This window comes from Mytilus californianus, unplaced genomic scaffold (assembly GCF_021869535.1).
Source record: "Mytilus californianus isolate M0D057914Y unplaced genomic scaffold, xbMytCali1.0.p SCAF_10, whole genome shotgun sequence".
NCBI classification, from domain to species: Eukaryota; Metazoa; Mollusca; class Bivalvia; order Mytilida; family Mytilidae; genus Mytilus; species Mytilus californianus.
In genome coordinates, this window is record NW_026262582.1 from 61,420,138 (window position 1) to 61,440,330 (window position 20,193).

The 20,193-nt window shown below is 32.8% G+C and overlaps 1 protein-coding gene across 6 annotated transcripts in view; it reads right to left on the minus strand.

The window, feature by feature from the left end:
- Nucleotides 1-12,109: 12,109 nt before the first annotated feature.
- LOC127718328 (low-density lipoprotein receptor-related protein-like) overlaps nt 12,110-20,193 on the minus strand; it is a 63,991-nt gene continuing 55,907 nt past the window's right edge. For all 6 annotated transcript variants that reach the window (XM_052224319.1, XM_052224324.1, XM_052224322.1 and 3 more), the window contains 5 exons: nt 17,777-17,902; nt 15,882-16,010; nt 14,752-14,880; nt 14,000-14,131; nt 12,110-12,329 (listed from right to left, as the gene is read on the minus strand). In XM_052224319.1, the coding sequence (XP_052080279.1) occupies nt 12,292-12,329; nt 14,000-14,131; nt 14,752-14,880; nt 15,882-16,010; nt 17,777-17,902 (554 nt within the window). In that variant the 3' untranslated portion in view covers nt 12,110-12,291. The remainder of the gene's footprint in view (nt 12,330-13,999; nt 14,132-14,751; nt 14,881-15,881; nt 16,011-17,776; nt 17,903-20,193) is intronic.

The following is a 20,193-nucleotide window of genomic DNA, read 5'->3' on the forward strand; positions in this document are numbered from 1 at the left end:
CTTCCATTCCTCTGTCCATATCTTAAACTTGGATAAGGATGATGTCTGGTTTCGAAGCTGAGACATTTTCACACATGTGATTAAATTTTTGGGGTACGAAGTGAAAATATTTTGTTCACAAATTGGGCAAACCTGAAAGGCCCCGCGTGATGACGCTTCAGCAAGTGCAAAGTCCTTATTTTCACACAGTTAAATTCTCTGTTCAACTCCAACGTTTTTACATCTTTATTGTACAGTCTTCTGCTCTTCAAAAAAGCACAAATGGTTAAGCTCAGTCAATTGCTAAAAATAGCACCATGTCCAATAGCATTGCATTCAGATTTCTTATTTCTATTCATAGTTGAGTTCCTCTCTCTGAGGCGCATTAGGGATATTGACCCAGATGTTGTAGACATTAAAATAGGGCTTTTATATCATAATTACAGATTCCTTTACTGGTATTGTCATGGCTGGATGAAACGGGATGTTGTAGACAGTATTACAAGGCTTCTATATCATAAATACAGGTTTCCTTACTGATATTGTCATGTCCGTATGATACCAGATGTTGTAGACAGTATTACAAGGCTTTTATATCATAATTACAGGTTTCCTAACTGGTATTGTCATGTCTGTATGATATCAGATGTTGAAGACAGTATTACAAGGCTTTTATATCATAATTATGGGTTTCCTTACTAATATTGTCATGTCTGTATGATACCAGATGTTGTAGACAGTATTACAAGGCTTTTATATCATAATTACAGGTTTCCTTAAGGTATTGTCATGTCTGTATGATACCAGATGTTGAAGACAGTATTACAAGGCTTTTATATCATAATTACAGGTTTCCTTACTGGTATTGTCATGTCTGTATGATACCAGATGTTGTAGACAGTATTACATGGCTTTTATATCATAATTACAGGTTTCCTTACTGGTATTGTCATGGCTGTATGATACCAGATGTTGTAGACAGTATTACAAGGCTTCTATATCATAAATACAGGTTTCCGAACTGTTATTGTCATGGCTGTTTGATACCAGATGTTGTAGACAGTATCACAAGGCTTCTATATCATAAATACAGGTTTCCTAACTGTTATTGTCATGGCTGTTTGATACCAGATGTTGTAGACAGTATTACAAGGCTTCTATATCATAAATACAGGTTTCCGAACTGTTATTGTCATGGCTGTTTGATACCAGATGTTGTAGACAGTATCACAAGGCTTCTATATCATAAATACAGGTTTCCTAACTGTTATTGTCATGGCTGTTTGATACCAGATGTTGTAGACAGTATTACAAGGCTTCTATATCATAAATACAGGTTTCCTAACTGTTATTGTCATGGCTGTTTGATACCAGATGTTGTAGACAGTATTAAAACGCTTCTATATCATAAATACAGGTTCCCTTACTGTTATTGTCATGGCTGTATGATACGAGATGTTGTAGACCGTATTGCAGGGCTTCTATGTCATAATTACAGGTGTCCTTACTGGTATTGTCATGGTTGTATGATACCAGATGTTGTAGACAGGATTACAAGGCTTTTATATCATAATTACAGGTGTCCTTGCTGGTATGGTCATGGCTGTTTAATACCAGATGTTGTAGACAGTATTACAAGGCTTTTATATCATAATTACAGGTTTCCTTACTGGTATTGTCATGGCTGTATAATGACTGATGTTGTAGACAGTAAGAGAGTGGGTGGCGCATATTCGCCTTGGACACATTTTCGCCGTTTTGCTATTTTTTCTGTAAAATTTGTGTGCCTTTACCGAATACTTGCCTAAATAGATGGTTAAGGCTGTTTGTAATGTTACAACTGTTGATATTCCTCTTTACCCCATTTCCAAGGTTATTCGCACATATTAAGAAATACGCAGGTGTTTTTAAATGATTTTGGCAATTATGTAAGATTTATATGGTAATCATGCGCAGTCTTTAAGTAAATATTTGTAAAAAATTCGGTCAGGATTGATCTCTCAAGCTAATTCATGTAATTGCAAACATTCATTTTTATGATATACCAGGATAATGAGGATGGTCATATCATACATTGCGGCGAAAATGTGTCCCCCATGGTACACGAACAACTTGATTTCCTCTTGAGTTTGCGTTCGTTTTTAGCACAATTAACCAATGTTTTGAAGATAATTTCTTTATCAAACATTTTTTTTCATATACGGTGCAGTCCGGTGTATCCGCGCACCTAAGACTTATGACTTCACTTCATTCAACTGATAAAACCAATAATTGGATAATATTGTGTGAACACATTCATAACATACTTTTATTTTATAAAATCTTCTGTTTGTATGGTTTCACCCTTAGGTTTTGTGTAATGCGTGTCCAAAATTAGGGAAATCCCTGTTCTGAGAGTTCCTCCAATGTCCGGTGATTTCGCGCATGCCTTCCAAAAATAGCTTATTTTGAATAAAGGAAAGATTTTATACTATGAAATATAGCTGATTTAAACCAAACACACGGCCAAGGATGCAGAGCAAAAAATATTTCAATCTGATTTAAATTTGACTAAATTAAAACAAATTTAATCTGATGATGTAATTTTTTTAATGGAAATTGGCCAAATATTGTAAATCTCGGGATTGCAGTAATTAATTAACTCTTGAACTTATCAATTTTATCTTTTTTTATCCCTTCGGAAGGCTAAAACAATAACAAGAACAATTTTATTAGTGTTACTGTGTTGATATTGACGAAATCAGCTAATGCGCGATATCACCGGCCGCGCGGACACCGGGGACTCTACTGCAGTTAAATTTCTGAAACCTTCATAAAAAGATCCAAATATTCGAATGTAGGTCGGATGTAAGTAGAATGAACGAATTATGCGGCGAATATGGGTCTCTCACTCTACAAGGCTTTTAAATCATAATTATAAGTTCCATTTCTGTTATTTTTATGGCTGTATGAAACCAGATGTTGTAGACAGTATTGTATGGCTTTTATAGCATAATTACAGGTTCCTTTACTGTTATTTTCAGGGCTGGATGTTACCAGATGTTGTATACAAATTTCCTGGAAGACTAACACAACTATCAGTGAAACTACGCCACTGCTGTCCGACAGTTTACGGGATTATGTACATGATGTGTTATCTACTCAACCTCCACAAGAGCAAACTTCACAATATCCTTCATAAATCAACCACATTCAGTTAGTTTTACTTACCACTTCTCTTAAAGCAAATATGTATTCTGAACAACTTTGTCATCATCTCTTCTTGGCCTGCCTGGGTCACAGGTTTATATTTGGTTTCTCAAATAACTGTGAAGAAATAAGAAATTATAAACATCCATCGATTAATAAAAATCAATTATTTATAAATCATTGAAGGTTGATAAATTACCATTTAGTGTGTCTTTTTATCTGTTATATTTCTTGGCAACGTCAATGTTGTTTGGTTTATGATGGCATGGCGTTCATCGAAACCCCATCTCAGTCGAATATTGTTAGATGGAAAATTATCATACTGAAATATCAAATGAAAATATGAATAAAACGATACTATTACTTTATGCATTTGAGTTCGAGTTATTTCCCTTTGCAACTTTTTTGCAATTATGTATTTTTGTAATTGTATTTATTCAGCAATCATTTTAACAGATTACACTTATGAAATAATTATTGTATGACCATAATTTATTTAATTTGTATTTACAAAGGTCTAGTAATTCAACATTATTTATCTATATTCTTTCGTGTCAAACTGCAGGACAGTTAATTTGTGATTCAGGAAAAGTTTAAATACAGCGTTTTGAATATTAATATTGTTGATATTTTTTAAATGTATGGTATAAAGCTTATGTGATATCCGATATTTGTAATACAGTGTTATGAACGTGTTAAAGGAAGATAATTCACTTTATTTGGTTGTACTCAGTCTCTATATTTTCTTATCTTGGTTATATAAATATGTATTTAAAACTGCACATACAATCTAATTTCTAAATTAAGATATTTAATGTGTTATTGTGGTGGATGTCAAATAATCAAAACAATAGAAAGGGCAATAAAAACCACACTTCAAATTATCGTTTTTACATTGACATTCACTGATTCAGGGTTTATATATATTTGCCATATTGAGGTCACTGTGAATTCTCTCTTTTAAAAGTTCTTCCTTCTATTGCAAATTATAATTGTCAAGTCTGACAGTGAACCTAGAGCAACATGTAGAGATGACTTCTTTGGTCGTCTGCGTCAAATTTTGTTATCTGGGTAATTTAAAAAAAAATGCTAGTCAAAATTTGACTAAACATGCTCATTATATACATATTAGTATTTAGCACATCCAAATGTACATCTTTGAAAATATGTACAAGGCTTTAAAAAAGACAGACGCATTTTTTTTTTTTTTTTGCTTTGTTTTCATTATTTGGGCTGTTTTATTTTAAAACATGTCTTTCCGTATTTTTGCCATTGCTGCTTGATCATGTTGATATCACACCTTCCTTGAAATAATCACTTATCTTATCATTTATAATTTGTTTTTAATGAAATTCAATGAAATTGTGTTCCCTAAGATTCAAACGATAACTAGTCTTTTGGTATGATATATAAATTTAGGGAAATCTATATGTATCTTTTTTACTGACTGCAGTAAATTATAAATGATATAAGAAAATGCATTCTAATTACATAAAAAGTAATTTTCAATTATGTTCTATTAAACAAGAGTTTCGAATGACAATCAATTTGTATGTTAATAAAAGAGTATATATCTATATACATAAACCCCTAAAAAGTGTACAAAACAACACCGATATTAAAAAAAGGAAACATCAAATGTAGTTATCTTAGATATTTCGGATAACAGATATCCTTCATCAGTATGATTATGATGTAAAATGAATCATATCAATATATTCTTATTTAACTATAACAATCTTGAAATTTATACAATTAAAACCGAATACAACAACGCTTGTACAATTCAAAAATTTCAAAAATGACGTAGGTTAGTTATTTACAACAGAGACTGCATAAATATGCTTCTAACAAAATAGTAATGTGTTATATGAACTGGTATATTTCCAAAATTTCACAAGTGACAAAAGTTAAGATATTTAAACAAATACTGCGTAGAAATACATTCCCAATGAACATTACTGACTGATTAGAGCTGGTATAAAAACTCAAATTTCAAATTTGATAACGGTAAAGTGATAACAACAGAGACTGCGTATTTACACATCCCAAATAAATAGCAGTTTGATAATGATTACAAAAATTCAAATTTTGAAAAAGCTTAAGTAATTGAACGTGGCTGCATACTTATACATCTCAAATGAATAACACCCTGCGATTTAAACTGGTATAATTCTAGAATTTTAGAGTTGACAAAGGTAAAGGAATAGCAACAGAGACTGCGATGTAATATGAAATATAACCCAAATGAAAAGCACTGCGCGAATTATTATCATTGATCCCATTTGGTGCCAAAGTTTTTAATTTTCTTATCCAAAACCTTTCCCGAGAGAGTCTATCCTCCCTAGACCAAGCAGTGTTGTGGTCTATGATTGTAATGGTCAGTCGATTGATATCTGCCTTAGTGTGGCCAGAGGATCTCAAATGTCGACTTAGATAAAGGTCTTGCTTACATACATAGTCGCTACGATGGCCGTTCATACGTTTGTGAAATGGCTGTTCTGACTCGCCAACATACTGTTTACCACAATTACACTGTAGAAGATACACAGCATTTGTAGTCTTGCAATTAACATTGCAAAATATGGTGTATTTAGTACCAGTGGAGTGACTGTTAAAAGCCTGTGTATTCAGTATTTGCTTGCAAGTCAAACATCGTTTGTTTCCGCATCCCTTGCAAGAGCCCACAGACGAAGAGCCTGATTCCAAGGATAAATCAGCTCTCACCAGCAAGTCTTTAAGTCTTTTGAGCCTAAGGATAGCCAGTACAGGTGCCTCAAGAAAGATCTTGGATAGTTTAGGATGTTTTTCGATTTCTTTCCAATTTTCGCGGATAAGGTGTGATAACTTGTCAAATTTGGGATGGTAAGTCAGCACAAACGGCATTCTTTTGTTAACCTTTTTGTCTTTATATTGTAAAAGTTCATCTCGGCTGATGTTGTTAGCACGAGAGAAACCTTCATCGATGTCTTTTCTTCTGTAGCCCCGATTTTTTAGGTGACCGCGAAGTTCTTGTAGTCGCCTTTTTGCGTTATCATTGGTGGTGAAAATCCGTTTTATATTATATATATGTTCCAAGTATAAATTTACCCAATAAATAAATGCAAATAATCTACATTCGTCATAGACAATAAAACATCAATTTATCATTAAACATTCAACCAATAGCGTGACTTTAGCCTATTTATTTAACTGGTTTCTTTTCTAGAATCACTGCAAAGGAACAACATCAATGTCAGTACAGGTTAAGCATCTTACTAGAGTGTTAACTTTAAGAATAAACTTATTCAAAAGATTAAAAATTTACGTGGACCGCACATTAATTTACGGGCTCTATAAACAACATCCCAGTATAACATGTGTAAATAGGATGTGATATTCCGTGTTTGGTACAGCCAAATTGGGAAACCAACTTGTTATATCTTTTATATTTAAGTAAAGCTTTTCAGTCATTTGTTGTGATGAATTCACCATCTTTCATAGATTACTTTCATTCAATCTCAAACGTCCCCTCAGACAAGGGCATAGTTAGCGAAATATAAAGACACCGTAAGAAGTAACGTCAATATTCACAAATGGAACAATATTACTAGGGAACGTAAATACTCTCTATTCTAAAAACGTGTTGTCCTGTACAAAGTCAGGAATATGGCAGTTGTTATCAAATAGTTCGTTTCTATGTATGTTGGCGTTTGTTTTTGTTGCACTTCAGTGTTTCTGTTGTTCCTTTGTTTTCCTCTTATAGTTGATGTGTTTCCCTCGGTTTTAGTTTGTAACCCAGTTTCGTTTTCTCTCAATTGATTTATGACTTTTGAACAGCGGTATACTCCTGTTGCCTTTATGTATACAGTTTGTCGCGTGGAACGCATATATCAAAAGTAGAGAAGTAAAATCATTGCAGTTTATATCAGATTTATTCAAATCATTTCCATTGTGAGAAAATTCGCAGTAGTATAAAATAATTTTGGATTATCAAAATGCTATCCAAACATACAAGTAGAAGAGAAACTGACAACGCCATGGTAAAACAACAAAAAAACGCCGAACGGACAAACAGCAAATACAAACCACAACAAAGAAAATTAAACACTGGGCACAACATCCTCACCCCCCCCCTTCCCCCCTCCCCCAATTCAAACACTGGGGCTATATCGGGTGCTGGGGAAGAGAACAGAGATCCTGCACCACATGTTGCACACGTAATATTGCTGCTGTAAGAACACATTTTGCGAAGAATTTCATACTGTGGTGTTATATTCGAGGTAAAGAGGACGGAATTTTTGTTACGACAATTGGAACATACCCCTTTTCATTAGGAAAAAACCAGACTCTTCCTCGTATGCGAGGACAAAGATCAAGTTGTTAAGTATCCACTAGGAAATGTTGAATTAACAATACTTAATCCAACAGCCCCCATGTTTGAAGCAATACTTGATTTGAAATGATTATCTGTTTATATACATGCACATCTGTAGGTCTTACACAAAAGACAATTTAAATAGAAATACTTAAAATTATTGGTAAATTTGGTAGTTTAAACTTGATCACATGATTAATTATATAAGTACTTTCCACATTTAAATCTAAAAACTAAATTGTCTCTATAGTTTAGTCAGGTAAATGTTGTTCCTGTAACCAGGTTAACAACAATTTGGACAACAGCATAGACATAATAATACCACCTAAATAGATAAGTTTTGAAAATGATTAATTGATCGTCATGCAGTTACTTAACTTCAAGTGGTTTTTAACAATGAAAGAGAACTGTTATACTTTTACGTATAAGTTATATTCTAATTCACTTCTTACAGCTACATGTAATGTATATTATTATGTCACTTGTGTGTTTTCTCAAATAAACATAACAGTAGTAATAATTAACCATTCTTTTATAATGTTTCCTTTATTCTACAGTAAGTAACAGAGTAATAAAGGAGATATGATTTGTTCAAAATAAATAACAAAAATCGTTATAAACGTTGTGAAAGAAAATCAAATGGTTGTTATACACAAGGTCAGGTTTTTCTCTAACTGTTTATGAGATCTTTACACTAAATTCATTGGATGTTGGATGTGTACTGAGTTATAGTTTAATCTTAGATGCATGATTTTTTTTCTTAGTTGTTATTGGCTTTGAACTAGATGTCAGTAACTGCGAGTAGTCATAGATCTGAATGTTGTCTTTTTTATTGTGGGGATGTATAAGTACTCTGCCACGTCCGGTCTGTGTTTTTGTCAGACGTATTTCTGCTTTGTATCGATCTGATCCGTTGAACCCTTTTCAACTGATTTTGATAGTTTGTTCTTATGTTGCACTGTTCCAGGTTAAAAAAAAGGGGGGTTTCACCTTCAAACTAGTTTAACCCCGCTACGTTCTGTATGTTCCTGTCCCAAGTAAGGAGCCTGTAATTCAATAGTTGTTGTTTGTTGCTGTATATCATATTTGTTTTCAGTTTATTATTTTGAACACAAATCAGGCCGTTAGTTTTCTCGTTTGAAGTGTTTTACATTTCAGGGCTTTTATAGCTGACTTTGCGGTATGGGGTTTGCTCATTTTTGAAGGCCGTATGGTGACCTATAGTTGGTAATGTCTATGTCATTTTGGTCTCTTTGGAGAGTTGTGTCATTGGTAATCATACCATATTTTTATATTTATATGCATATTGGCAACAGTTAGCAACGGCTATGGCAGGTTTCTACATGTTATGATAAAATCGGAATTTCACAATGCCATGGCTTTATATTTTTGATTATATGATGACATACGTCAATACTAGATTTTTACACACCTAATTGACAATCTCCATTGTTTTTATATATAGTAAAGTCAGTTATTAATTTGTTCTTCTATAAAAACGATCAAAACGATTAAAGCTAGCTCGTTTTACGTTAAGTTCATTCAAATTGCTGTGTCAGTGACGGAAATTTGTCTTTTTTATTGTGGGGATGTATAAGTACTCTGCCACGTCCGGTCTGTGTTTTTGTCAGACGTATTTCTGCTTTGTATCGATCTGATCCGTTGAACCCTTTTCAACTGATTTTGATAGTTTGTTCTTATGTTGCACTGTTCCAGGTTAAAAAAAAAGGGGGGGGGGGTTTACCTTCAAACTAGTTTAACCCCGCCACGTTCTGTATGTTCCTGTCCCAAGTAAGGAGCCTGTAATTCAATAGTTGTTGTTTGTTGCTGTATATCATATTTGTTTTCAGTTCATTATTTTGAACACAAATCAGGCCGTTAGTTTTCTCTTTTGAAGTGTTTTACATTTCAGGGCTTTTATAGCTGACTTTGCGGTATGGGGTTTGCTCATTTTTGAAGGCCGTATGGTGACCTATAGTTGGTAATGTCTATGTCATTTTGGTCTCTTTGGAGAGTTGTGTCATTGGTAATCATACCATATTTTTATATTTATATGCATGTTGGCAACAGTTAGCAACGGCTATGGCAGGTTTCTACATGTTATGATAAAATCGGAATTTCACAATGCCATGGCTTTATATTTTTGATTATATGATGACACACGTCAATACTAGATTTTTACACACCTTATTGACAATCTCCATTGTTTTTATATATAGTAAAGTCAGTTATTAATTTGTTCTTCTATAAAAACGATCAAAACGATTTAAGCTAGCTCGTTTTACGTTAAGTTCATTCAAATTGCTGTGTCAGTGACGGAAATTTAATGGATCCTTTTGAACTTCTATATATCAGAAAACAGTATATTCAATGTCTTATAAATATATAGCTGTTTTAATCAACATATATTCTGGTACCATGTACAGTAAATGGATTGTTAGCGTTATGTAGTACATATATAAATATAAGTAGATGTGGTATGATTGCCAATGAGACAACTATCCACAAAAGTTCAAATGAAGTGGATGTAAGCAATTATAGGCAACCGTACGTGCTTCAACAATGAGAAAAACCCATACCGTATGGTCGCTACAACGAAACTTTTTAGCAAAGAAATATCATTAAATAATTTAGGAAACATTTAAAAGTATTCAAAGATCTGCGATCAACACTAAATTCCTAAATACACATAGCATATACTTGATATATTCAAGATTGACAAGATGGCTTGTTTTAAAATAACACTTTATCTCTTGGCTTTATTACATTTGTTGTATGAAAACTCAACTTTTCCTTCCGTAATGTATTGAAGAAGGTATTATTCAAAAAATATATCAAGACAAAGCTACCAATTTAATATAATTGGTATAACATACAGCTACAACAAAATACTACACAATACCATATCACTAATTAACTATAGCAATGAATAAAATGCCACGCAAAGTCCTTGATTTGTTGTTTTCTTGTATACTCGATTTTTATTCGTATTTGCAAGACTTTGTCAAATTATTCAGGCATAGTATATTGAAGGAACATTCATTACAAGATTAACATAGTTTATGCCCATCTCAATCTGTACCTTAAAAAATATTCCATTCTTGGAACCTAAATCACACTAAACTCCAAAACATATACATGATATATATGAACTAAAACTAAAAAACATACAAGACCAACAAAGGCCAGAGGCTCCTGACTTGGGACAGGCGCAAAAATGCGGCGGGGTTAAACATGTTTTTGTGAGATCTCAATCCTCCCCCTATACATCCAGCCAATGTAAAATAAACAAACACACAGCAATTTTGAGCGTTCCTGATAAAGGTAATCCAGAAAAGCGGTTTAGACGTATGAAATTTATAACATATTGTTTTCATCTATATACAAATTTCATCAAATTTAAAATACTGTCTTATAATGTACACTTTACATTACGTTAATAAGTCCTAAACTATCATTTTCTTTATAGAGAGTTACTGATCACATTTCAGCTGTTGATCAAGTTAACATCATACCTTTCTCAAAGATGAATTTAGTAACCGTTATGGATATTTGTTACCTCGAAATGTTACATTTGTCGTTGTAATAATACCGTTTTCCTTTCCTAGATGATGACAAAATCGAACCCGATTTATCATAGTATTTTCACTTGTAATAAGCAACACCATTAGTGTCATACGTAGAGAAGGGACTATAGATCCAGTCAAAGCGCCATTTCAATACTGGTGTTTAATTTGGGCTGTGTTGCTTAATCTTAAGTTTTCTTTGTAGTGTTGTTTGGATTTTTTTTGTCTTTTATTAGTTCTTTTTTATTTTTGTCTGTATTCTGGAATGTATGGTTTTTGACTGTCTCTGTGGAAGTTTTCCTTCTTTTTAACAGATTTACTGCAATGTATTTATCTTAAAATTACCGAAGTTTATTATTGTTATATTCTAACTTTCATAAGATCAACAAAGCCAATTACTATTAAAAGTCATTTACTAGTGTTTTACAGAACGTTCCATGAATTTATCATTTGACATTTTTTATTCAAGAAAAACCGTTTGAAGTATGTTTGTTATCTCATTCACATATGCGAGGACAATTTTTTGAATGTCCATCAGGAAATGTTAAATTAGCAAATTTAATTCCAATAGCCACCAGTTTTGAAGCGATAATTTATTTGAAATGAGCATCAGTATATTAAATGCAAATTCTTACACAAACGACAAAATAAATAGAAACACTGAAGATTGCAAGAAAATGTGGTACAGTTTACTAGGGCACATGTTTAAATATACAAGCACTGTTAAAATTCAATTTTAAAAACAAAATTGCATTTAAAGTTTGATCTGATAAACATAATTCACGGTCGTGTAACAAGGTTATATATGCCCTAACCTTCGTTTTATTTCTTTTTAATGTTTAACTTTTACATTTAATGCAAATGGTGTTGTCGCAAATAATAGTTATACCGGTAGTGGTGACTTTCGGGTGATTTGTATATCGTCATTAAGGCAATGCATATTAGCAATGGCTGGTAACTTCAATGGCTTTTCTCCATCGATACAAATAAACTGATCGAAATTTAACAATGCCATGGCTAATTTCATAATGTTTTTATTATATGATGATAAAATCTCAATACAAATTGTGTAAGAACAAAATTGCAATCCCAAGTGTTTACAAGCACAGTTAAGGCATGTAGCATGCATAACATAATGCATTTGTTTTCTGTCGTTGTATGATTAAAGCTAGTTTGTTTTACTAAAAATCCAATCCATTTCTATGTCAGCCACGGAAATATCTTGGATCCTTTGGGACCTGTAAAATAAAATAACTTCATCATTAAATGTCTTAAAAATATATTGTAACACTATCATGACTATCAAACGTTTTTTTTTTTTAGATTAAAAGAGTTTATCATATTCTGTACAGTTCATGAATGTATTTTAAAAGATACATTCTACACGTTTACTAAAAAAAATAAACACGAAATTTGAAAGTATAAAAAAATCTGCAGTCGACACAAAATTCATAAATGGGCATAAGATACACATAGATATATACAAAACTACTTGTAACGTGTTCCCTATCTTTAATTGACACTGCAACACGTGGTGTTATTAAAATAACGGTATCAACACTTTTTTGTCGGTCAAGTACAAACATAAATAGTTGTGAGAAAATTAGACAATAACAAGCCATTATCTAAAAAGTATCAGTATCCCAAAGTATTAAACTGTACCAAATCTCGATATAATTAGACTATATATACAATTTTGCGCAAGAACTTAATTTCTTTACATTTTCTTGTTTACTCGATTTTATTTGTAATTGAAAGACATTTTCATTGCATACATGTTTTATTGAAGGAACTTTCATAAAATAAATATTACAATTATGCATGCTCATCTGGAAACATTATGAAGCTAAACAATTGCACTAATACGAAACAAAAACATACAAAAGGAAACAAAAACAACTGATATTTATTGTGAATACTAAAAGTTTCGAAAATAAGCTAATAAATCACGCATTATTATATACACAGAATTCTAAGGTAAATTTGAAAGGGAGAAATCCATTAACATGATAAAACCTGACAAATCAATCATTAGACTATGCCAACCAACGGCAAACAACTTTCATATTTCTGACTTGGAACAGACATTTTCCAAAGAAAATGGTTGGTTGAAAAAGTATTAACAAAAATATCTTACTCCAATGTAAACTGAAAAGGGGAAAGTCCAACTGTAATACCGTATTCGTCAGATTCTTACGAAACTAGTATACAGATCATACATTTCATTCTTTAAAAAAAAAAATTTCGAACGTCGAAGTAAATAAATAATTTTTCGTTCAAATTCACCTGTTATCATTTCAATTTAACCCAAACGAAAGCAGCGAATTCACGAGGTCGAGATATGACCAGACTGCCTCTTTCTGAACATAAAGAGTTCAGATCATTTTATGGATGTTCGCTCCTCTTGTTTTTGAATTTTTGACAGATATTCGGAATCCTCTGGTTTTATCCATGTAGTGCCATTAAAAATTTTGCCCACTAACCCCTACTTTTCTTTCCATAATTTGATTACATATAGTTTGAAATATCATCTTTGAAAATCTTTAAAAAATCCTTGTTATTTTTCATCGTTTTTGAAACAAGGTGCCAATATTGAACGTATGAAAAATCTACAGAGAATTATTTCCCGCCAAATTTTCAATGACTTATATCTCGAAAACAAGCACACGGACCCTTCATTTTTTTCTGCTTTTTTAGTTTCTTAATTCATATACTATCAATTTATAACAGTCTTTTAAAAAGCTATTTTATAAGTTATTATGAAACAGGGTAGCGAACATCCTTAAGGCAGGATTCGTGTACCTCACAAAATCTGTTCACGCGTTATACATGTTCTGCATGGCGTAGATTAGAAATACCCGAATGAACATCTTCATGTGCACATGTGTTCAATTAAGAATCTACTAACGATTAAAACAACTATCCGGATGTTCATCCTCACTGTGTTTGCATTCTGGTTGGTCGTTGCAGAACCAACTATCATATATGCACATCGGATTATTTTCAGAACATCTCGACATTCCAGTAGGGCAAACTCTGTCTGTAAAAAATAGTGTTGTTTAAATACGGGAACATATAGAACATAATATTATATTATTTTCAATTGATAATAGTAAGTGAATCTTAAAGGGAAAGATGTGAAAGTGAATCAATTTTATAAACATCAACGCATCGAAAATACCTGTCGTGTGTGCATGTGATTTACTATATTTTCCCTCGATAAGAAAAACGCAATCGGGCCATTGCAGAGCGAAACTGAGGTCAAATCTGTATATCGTAGTTGTGTATAATAATATATACTTATTACACGACTCAACAACATACTATATATAAAAACCTATCATATATATATACTTCAAATAGTATTTATGCATACCACTTGTTCTCAAATTAAGTTTACGCCAAATTACAGTTTACAACTCGGTAATTTTTGTCGTTCTCAAGTTTCTAAGCTCAATATTTATTTTTTTTTGTAATTCTTCTGACATAGACGCACTACTGTATATTACACTTAACTACTAACATCTTGTTGGAATATTTTTCACTGTAATGACAGCTAAACAATCGATCAAAGATACCAGGCTTTTAATGGTGAATACATTACTCTTATTGTTTACTTAAACAATCAATTTCTTTAAATAATGAAAGATCTTGTATTACCTTTTGTGCACATCTTTGGATCTTCATCCGAATCATCGCTGCAGTCAGAAAATCCACTACAAAACTGCATTTCATAGATACACTGAACGTTATTTGCACATTTCACCATTCCAACTGGACAGATGCGATCTATAAAAAATTGTAAAAAATTATAATAAGTTTATACATCTGAAATCCTTCAACTGATTATTCCATTTCAATAAATGTACATGTGTTTTTCATAGACACAGACAACCGAAAGCTCAAGTGGGTTTCAACATGCCAATCAAATGTTACAAATAATTCAAAATAATAAGACCATTACAAAATGAATTATATACTATAACACGGTAAATGATGCATTTTAAAGATGTTCTGTTTCAGGAATAACGATATAACTATCAATGCAGGTCCAACATATGTATGATAACAACTATGTGTTATGTTTGTTTGTCAAATCAAACATTTTCTGAAATATATAATCACTTGAGCTTTACAGTAAATACTATCGAACTCTTATTGCTAATTCCCATCACTGCTGGTACCTCTGTAAATAGTTTCGAATTATTTTGCAAAGCATATAAGAAAATGACCTATTAGATAGTAGCTTGAATGACTCTTTTTTCAGTTAAGCCTAAAAGTAATCACTTTTTTCTCATAAATCATATTTCAAACTAATAAAAAAACAGATATGTCTTTATTTTACTGAAATGTCATCTTTTTCAAAGGACTTTTTTTGCATTTGTAGAGTATATTTTACGCAACACTATAACTAGTAATTATTGTGTGTTTACGCTATTTAAACTGTCAACCACTAGTGATCGTACTCTCTGTTTGTGGTACTTTACCTGTAGCAAAGACAATATGTCATAGTACCGTGTTTTAAGATATATTTAATTTGTAGAGCTATCTTTATATGTTTGAAACAAAGGCAGCTTTTATATATGCGGGGCCACACAACAAACACTATACGGTCTGACAACATATGTAAGGGAAACTAATTTGCTAAATATTTGATAAATTACTAAATTTGTTAGCTTCAGGCTGTCATGGAATCTCAACGAGCATGTTCATAACTTAAATATTTCGACTATAAACTGTTTAGTTAATAAGATATTATTCAATAATTCATTTAATGCATGTGAACATACTCTTTAAACAGAAGTCTGGATTTTCGTCTGAACCATCTGAACAATCTGCGTAACCATCACATTTCATGAAATCGAAAACACATTGGTATCCATTCTCACATTTGGACATGATGTCACCACAACTACGTGCTGTAAATGAAAACAATATCCATATCACATCTATTTATTATTATTTTCGAATGTTTAATTAATGTGAAGTAAGGATGACGATTTTCTGTTTCATCCTTGAGGTCTAGGTCAAACAAAAATGAGATTGAACACAATCAGAATAGCAACCGGACTGACAATACATATATAGATCTAGTAACCATGTGATTCAAATGTCAGGAAATTAAACATTCTGGTTTATATGTAGGTTCACATTTGGAGACATGTTTTATCTTTGGTAAAAATGACTTATCCGAAATAAGTAAGCCGATGAAGAGGGCCGGAAGATAACAAATGGAATTTCTAAACTCATAAGTCGAAAACAAACTGTAAACGTCGTTGAAAAAAGCAAAAAAACATCAAGACAAACAACAGTCAACAAAAAATTATCATTGGAAACTACAGACTGAGCAACAAGAACCCCACAAAACGGGACAAAAGAGGGGGGGGGGGTGATGGTCTCAGGAGCCCCCGAAAGGTAAGCTGACGTGTAACGTGTTCTATAGGCGTTCTATGTATGCGAAAACACAGCATATTTATTTATCTGAAAGATTATTCTCCAAAAGGGACATACGTGTGTATATACATGATATTGTCATTCGAAAATCCATGCTTATTATTTCAGAAGACAAGACAACGTATAGTATAATCATAAAATCAACAATATTATTGGATTACAATTCGTTATATATGAAAATGATATATAGTAAAACATTCCCAAATTTCTGCCAAATTAAGCTAGGGCCGTCTGAGTCATTTAATTTAGAATATGAAAAAGGTCTATAACACGACTTATGATTAATGACACCATACGAAAGTCTCGCCTTTTCACGACTTATTAGCGTCTCTCAAAACAAAGTTAAACGGCGAAATATATGTGTTGTTAGTTGTGAATAATGATTGAATATAAAATAAAGTGTTGTTTTAGTCATAACAATAACAAATTTGCAAGCAGTTTATCAGAAACATGATCATCCTCATCGAAATTTTCTGTTAATTCATTATAATTCATTGGGTAACAATTTTCGTGGATTTTATGGGTACAAGTGAACCACAAATTTAAATGTTGAACGAATTACAAAGCAGATGTTTGGAAAAACGGTACAATAGATAGCCACGAAAATGCAAGTGTTCCTCAATCCACGAAAATTGGCACCCACAAACATAGATGAATTCACAGTGCATGTATATGATAAACCAGGTAGATAATTACACTGTGCATGTTCGTTTTTTTCCTCATAACTCTGATAGCACAACAACACGTAAAAGGCAATATATTAATGTATATTAAGTCAGGAATCTGATGTTCAGTAGTTGTCGTTTGTTGATGTGGTTCATAAGTGTTTCTCGTTTCTCGTATTTTATACAGATTAGACCGTTGGTTTTCCCGTTTGAATGGTTTTACACTAGTAATTTTGGGGGCCCTTTATAGCTTACTGTTCGGTGTGAGCCAAGGCTGCGTGTTGAAGGCCGTACTGTGACGTATAATGGTTTACTTTTATAAATTTTGACTTGGATGGAGAGTTGTCTCAGTGGCACTCATACCACATCTTCTTATATCTATAGTCACTTTGTATGGTAACTTACTCAAATGTTCTGATATCTTCAGTAAAAAATGAAGTATTGGTAAATTTCTTGTAACTTACATAACTATATTCTGTCAATCGTGAAATGTAAAGTAGTGTTTGCATTTCATCATGCAAATTGTAACGGCAGAAAAAAACTAGATTAATTAATAAATCAGTTACTTTTACAAAATTGTTGTTCATCTTCTGACTCGTCATTACACATCTGTTCCCCGGAACAAATCGTTGACTGATGTACACATGCATGACCATTTGGACACTTTACATGATATACGGGACATTCGAATGCTGCATTAATAAATCACAAAATAAATTGCAGTTTGACTGATCACTAGTTTAAAACAATAAAACAGATTCATGCAATTAATATTCGTATTTGGTGAAAAAAAAGAACAAGTACAAGAATTATTTTCACACTTTACTTTAATCTGATCAAAATATGATGTAATGTTAAAACGCGATCAATTATTGGTAGATGTATGATTGGACAATGATTTCCAGGCAAAATGCATATTACCAATATCAGATTCTTATTGCAAGTGTTAGTGATGATAGCTCATTTGCGCCATTTGCTTAAAGAAATATGTTCCCTCTTATTTTAATGTCTTTATGGTATTATTCTCTGTATGTCTATTTATAAAAAAAAACTTGATTGCAAATTATATTTCATATAGATTCACGAAAGAGGGACGAAAGATCCCAGAGGGACAGTCAAACTCATAGATCGAAAACAAACTGACAACGACATGCCAAAAATAAAAAGACAAACAGACAAATAATAGTACAGACGACACAACATAGAAAACTAAAGACTAAACAACACGAACCCCACCAAAAACTGGGGGTGATCTTAGGTGCTCTGGAAGGGTAAGCAGATCCTGCTCCATATGTGGCATCCGTCCTGTTGCTTATGTTATTACAAATCCGGTAAATAGTCTTATTCGGTAGGTCAAATTTGTGAAAAGGGAAGGGTATTGTAGTAACGACATAAGGAACATATCCGATATCATCTGTGAAACGGTTATTCCATAACGGTCAACCAACTCGTGATGGCGTCCGTAAAATTTACAAAGGGATGATTTCAACTTCACCATTTGGAACTCTTGGTTTAATAGCTTCCTTGTGAGCAGCATTCCTCTATCAAGGAAATCATGATAGGAAATACAAGCCCGGGAATATCGTTTCAATTGGGAGATATATACTCCGTATGCAGGCGCTGCTGGAATGTTGCTACATAGAAATGGAGAGTTCACAATTGGGAAGCTGAAATTATATCTTTTGTCGTAAAGTTTTGTTTTCAACCGACCCTCATTGTCAATTTCTAGATGTAAGTCAAGATATGAGGCAGACTTAACTGTATCTGTAGTATCCTTTATCTCTAGTTCGATGGGATAGATTCAGTCAACATAGTCACCAAATTTTGTATTATTTAGTAAGAGAACATCAACTATATAGCGGAACGTAAAGTTAAAGGATATTGCTAACTTCTTATCTTTCTTCCTAAGAAGTTCCTGTATGAAGTCAGCCTCATAATAATAAAGAAACAAGTCGGCAAGAAGTGATAAGGTTTGTATGTCAACCAGTCAGCATTTAAACAACACAACAAACCAGACATAAAAAAAAACAGATAGTTCGCAGTTTTTACATTCATAAACATCTTCACAGCACGGTGGATAGGTAAACATAAATCATCTTCAGTTTTGCTTTACTGAATTTTTATCTTAAGCTTCATTTAGAGTATCCAGACGCTATTGGTATTACTTAAGCAACCTCGTTAAATGTAGATGTTAGTAGTGTATAACAAATCGGATGAGGATCCCGGATATTGAAAAGGGGTAGGGGGCTAGCAAGCCAACGTTTGGAGTAAGACTATGAAAAAGTCTATGCATTTATCAAATATGAGCTTCATAAAGGAGGCGTGACCCCTGCCCACCCTACATTCGCCTCTGCAAATTGTTTTTAAACATGTAGCTGTACAATAGAGCTTATGGGAATACAATCCAAGTATACATCGCAATAACTGAAAATCAACTTATCCAGTATAATATACATGTATAAATATAAAGCTAAACAAAACTTAAATTTTTCCAAACTTATTGTTTGTTTGTTTGTTCTATCAGCGGGAAAGAAATATAATTTGTGTGAACAACCTCCCAGCCTGAACCTATTTGAAAAGAGTATTTCCGTCATCTTTGTCACGTTAAGCCCATTGCCTGGCATAGTCCTCGACTAAATCCATCAGGACTGGGTAGTTGTGTTTCCAATTGATGGATTCAGGCTCACGATATTTTTGGCCTTTGGATAACACATTTCGTAGAGATGTGTTTTTGGCAATGTTCAGGTCAACATTAATGACGTTGCCATACGGTGTATATATAAATGGGGATCTAGCACAGTTGCACGCATTAGGTTTATACTTGAAGCCGTCAATATTAATATTCTGCAACACGTGTTTGTATTAAAAAATGTTTGCATAAGAGGCGACAGGTACAGCCTGATCTATACAGTAGGGAGGTATTTTCAAATGAACTGATCTGAGTAGGATATTGCCTAAGTTTATTGCATCGAGACCTTTGTTG